The sequence below is a fragment of the Tarenaya hassleriana genome, unplaced genomic scaffold, assembly GCF_000463585.1.
Source record: "Tarenaya hassleriana unplaced genomic scaffold, ASM46358v1 Cleome700, whole genome shotgun sequence".
NCBI classification, from domain to species: Eukaryota; Viridiplantae; Streptophyta; class Magnoliopsida; order Brassicales; family Cleomaceae; genus Tarenaya; species Tarenaya hassleriana.
Window position 1 is genome coordinate 16972 of NW_010969550.1, and position 3843 is coordinate 20814.

General features: G+C 33.4%; 1 protein-coding gene across 1 annotated transcript in view; it reads right to left on the reverse strand.

Annotated features, from left to right (window-relative positions):
* The window catches only part of LOC104801607 (zinc finger protein ZAT10-like), an 876-nt gene extending 283 nt beyond the window's left edge, over positions 1–593 (reverse strand). Inside the window, exon 1 of the mRNA XM_010524926.1 lies at positions 4–593. Coding sequence (XP_010523228.1) covers positions 4–425 — 422 coding nt within the window. The 5' untranslated portion in view covers positions 426–593. The remainder of the gene's footprint in view (positions 1–3) is intronic.
* Positions 594–3843: the final 3250 nt, after the last annotated feature.

The window sequence follows — 3843 nt, forward strand, 5'->3', positions numbered from 1 at the left end:
GGCTTTCCGCTACCGCCGCCGGAGGTGGTGGTGGTCGTGGAGGTGGAGTGGTCATCTCCGGCGTGTTTCCGGTGGCTTGCCTTGTGTCCGCCTAGAGCTTGATACGACGGGAACGCCTTGCCGCAGACGTTGCACTTGTAACTCGGCTTGTCCACCAGCGTCTGCGCTATCTGCGGATGTGCTTCCGTCTTCTGGGTACGATCGCCGCCGCCGCGGGCGAGCATGACGAGGCAGAGAGCGAGGTACTCCTCCTCCTCGGAGATGGTTGTGGTGGTGGGGGGCTGGTCGAAACGCGGACGCTTGGAGCGTTTGCGTTTGGTCCAAGGCTCGAGGCTGTGGAGATTAGCCGCCTCTTCGAAGTGGAGTAGCTTCGGAACTGCGGCTGCGGCTGCGGCGGTGGGTGAGTTGAGAACTTTGAGCGCCATGGAAACCGAATTCAAGATCAAAACCCTAGAAATCGCCGAAAGAAGAAGAAGAGAGTGTATGTAAATGTGTGTATGAGAATTGGGTGAGAGTGAGGGAGTGGAGGAGATGGGTTTATAAGGAAGATTCGGGAAGTTGCGTGACACAGGATGCCTTAGCAAGTAAGACCAACCCTCTACTTATATAATATATCTTATATATATAAAAGTACAGTGAGTTATAAGAGGGTGACACGTGTTCCCTTATTAAAAATATAAAAAGATAAATTCATACATTAAATATTATTTATCTATATTCATCGTAACTTCCACTAAATCAAATAAGCAATCATTTCACAACTAAAAAAAAAGGGATAAAGTTACGGAGATTAATGAACGGATTTAAATGTTCTTCAATATACATTGATCACAAAGTCCGAGGAGTCAGAGAGAATATGAACTAAACGTCTCTGACATTATACAAATAGCATGTGTGTAGATTTAATTTTCTATATGTTTTTGTTTCTCTTTAAAAGGTTTAAAGGTCATGACTAGCACATGGACGGGGAAGAGAGGGGAACCATACATACCATTTGGCTTATTTATTTTGGTCCGGTCATTCAATTGGGTATAGGCATTGGTTTTATCAGCCATTTAGGTCCGACTGGTCGCACCGTTACTCACCATCCGAAAATGAAGCGGTTACGATTTTAGACGGTTTCTAGCGGTTGAAAAACTGAATATTTATATCCCAAACCACAACAAAAACTAATTGAAAAATCAAAACGTAATTTCTCCTATATGTTTTTGGATGAAGTTTGAAGGAAATGACCAAAATATTTCTTTTACATCAAATAAATAAGTGGGATGCCACTAAATACTAATGTGGACAAGTGGGGGGTCGTGCTTAATTTAGCTTTTGATTACTCCCAAACACCATTTCATTTCATAAAAAATGGTTGTGATTTCAAGTGGAGTGTCCCGTGGCATGGATGGATTCAATGGACCTCCCTCCTCTCCCACCAATCTGTTTGTGTTGCTTTCCCCATCTAATCAACTCGTGTTTATACTATCCCTCTTTATATACTAATTAAATACATAACCACGCCCATCATTTCACTGCTTGGCGATCAAATCAAGTGACATTTTTTTTTTTGCATATTAACATTTCTGTTGTGGTTATAATATGAAATTGCGGAAAATGGATGATTTTATCCCTTAGGTACTTCGGACAATTAATGATTTTATATTCATTTATAATCTAAAATATAATCCAAGATGAACACAAATAATGAGGACACCTTAATGGAAATCATAGGAGAGAGGTAGAACGTGTTTTTTTTTTATAATTAAAAAAAACTACGTAGAAGATTTCGAGTAGACAACGTGGGAGTGATCGATAGCCGACAGGGTGAAGCGAGTCTTTGTGGTTTCTACAAAAATGGAACACAGAAGATGCGCCATCTATCTCCCTTCTGCCTCCACGTGTCCTTTTCTTTTCTTTAAATAAGAAAAATATAAAAGAATCTGCACAAGAAAGCTTTTTTACACTATATATTGAATACCATTTTCCATATATTAATATATACATATATATATTTTTACAATTCATAAGATATAAAACTAATATTGGGGTGCATGTATGTCTTAATTATAATGTTATGAAATAGTAGTAGAAAATAATGAATTTTGTGGGGAGGAAAACAAAAATCTTAAAAAAAAACTAAAATTTCGTTAACTAAATAAAATGCTTGATACTTGTAAAATCGTATAATTTCATTCTTTAAATATAATTAAGCCTCGTAATTGGAGATTGATTACGATAACTAAGATAGCTAACAAAAACACGAAACCACTTGAAAAGCACACCGTGTACGAATTCAACCTAGTCAGCTTCCAAGATGACATGCGAGTGGAGTCATCGCTTATGTAATTAAAATATATTTTGTTAATCTCTTTGAACAATTTTTTTAAAGAAAATAATAATTTTATAAAAAAGTAACAACCCCCGCTGTTTCTAAATAATTGAGTCAACGACCACAAATCCCATTATCAACGGAATCTGGTTAAGATGCTCAAACGTTTTTCAATTTCCCTTCCCATGAAATTTAATTAAGAAAACCTAAAACCGCACCGGAGAAATTATGGTGAGATTAGGCTTACCGTAGTAGACACACAAAGAGAATATCGTATTTATCATGAAAAAAATCTGGAAAATCCAATTTAAATTCGAATAATTGAGTTTAAACAGACATCTAATGAACAATAAAATTATCTTTTTTACCCTTGAATTTTAAATAAATTATAGATAAAATTAAAATTCTGATATATGTAATATTTTTATGGTTTTCGGTGAATTAACTTTATGAAAACCAATCAAAACTGAAAATGGTTTTACATGATTCATACAACTCGAAAATAATATATATATCATATAAGAATTATACTTAAATCCATATTGCAGTAGAATAACCTTGAAGAACAAACTAAATAGTTCTGTTGTTTATTTTTCTTTCCTTTCACATTTACTTTTATAATTTTCTGATGAATAAAAAATATGAATCAAAATTCTATATTTTAAATTCGAATAATTGAGTTTAAAGAGATATCTAATGAACAATAAAATTATCTTCTTTATCCTTGAATTTTAAATAAATTATATATAAAATTAAAATTCTGATATAACCTAAAATTTAGAAAAACTTCGAATATTCGACACATACCAGATTCTAATATATTATACGTATTTTGAGAAATTCGAATATTTTTTTAGTTTGAACGAATATCCACAAAAACCCAAAAATTATCTTGAATACTCACAAAAAATTCATCATAGATAAGGTAATATAGAGACAATCTAGTTCTATATATCTTGTACACTAATTGTAGAATGAAATATTAAAAACAAATGTGTAAGAGGGATTGAATAATGAAATAGACGGAGGACAAATAAACTATACATAAATCTTGAACCAAATAAGAATTCCAAATCTTGAACCAAATTAGGAGGAAAAAAAAAGATTGAAACTTTTCAAATTTTCTCTTGCATTTTCATTTTTTTTAAAATGCTATTTAGTTTATATTAGAGTTGGGTGAACTGTTCGGTTTGGATTAATCGATTACAGTTAATTTAAGTTCAGTTATTTTAGTTTTTGAAAATCCATAACCGAACGGTTATATACATGACACAAAGGAAAAAAGAAACCAAATTCAAATTACACAAACTAATAACCGAAAAAAAAAACAAAAAAAAAAAACAGAACCGTTTTCTATCAAATCGATTTGAAAAAAGATAAATTGGTTTAATAGAAATTGTTTCTTCTAGAAATCAAACAAAACCCAATACAAATCTCAATTTTTAAACTGAACATACACCAGCCAACCAATTTTGAGTGGCTGATAAAGGTGTAAAAGGAGTCTGGTTCGTTGGTTAGTTCACGAG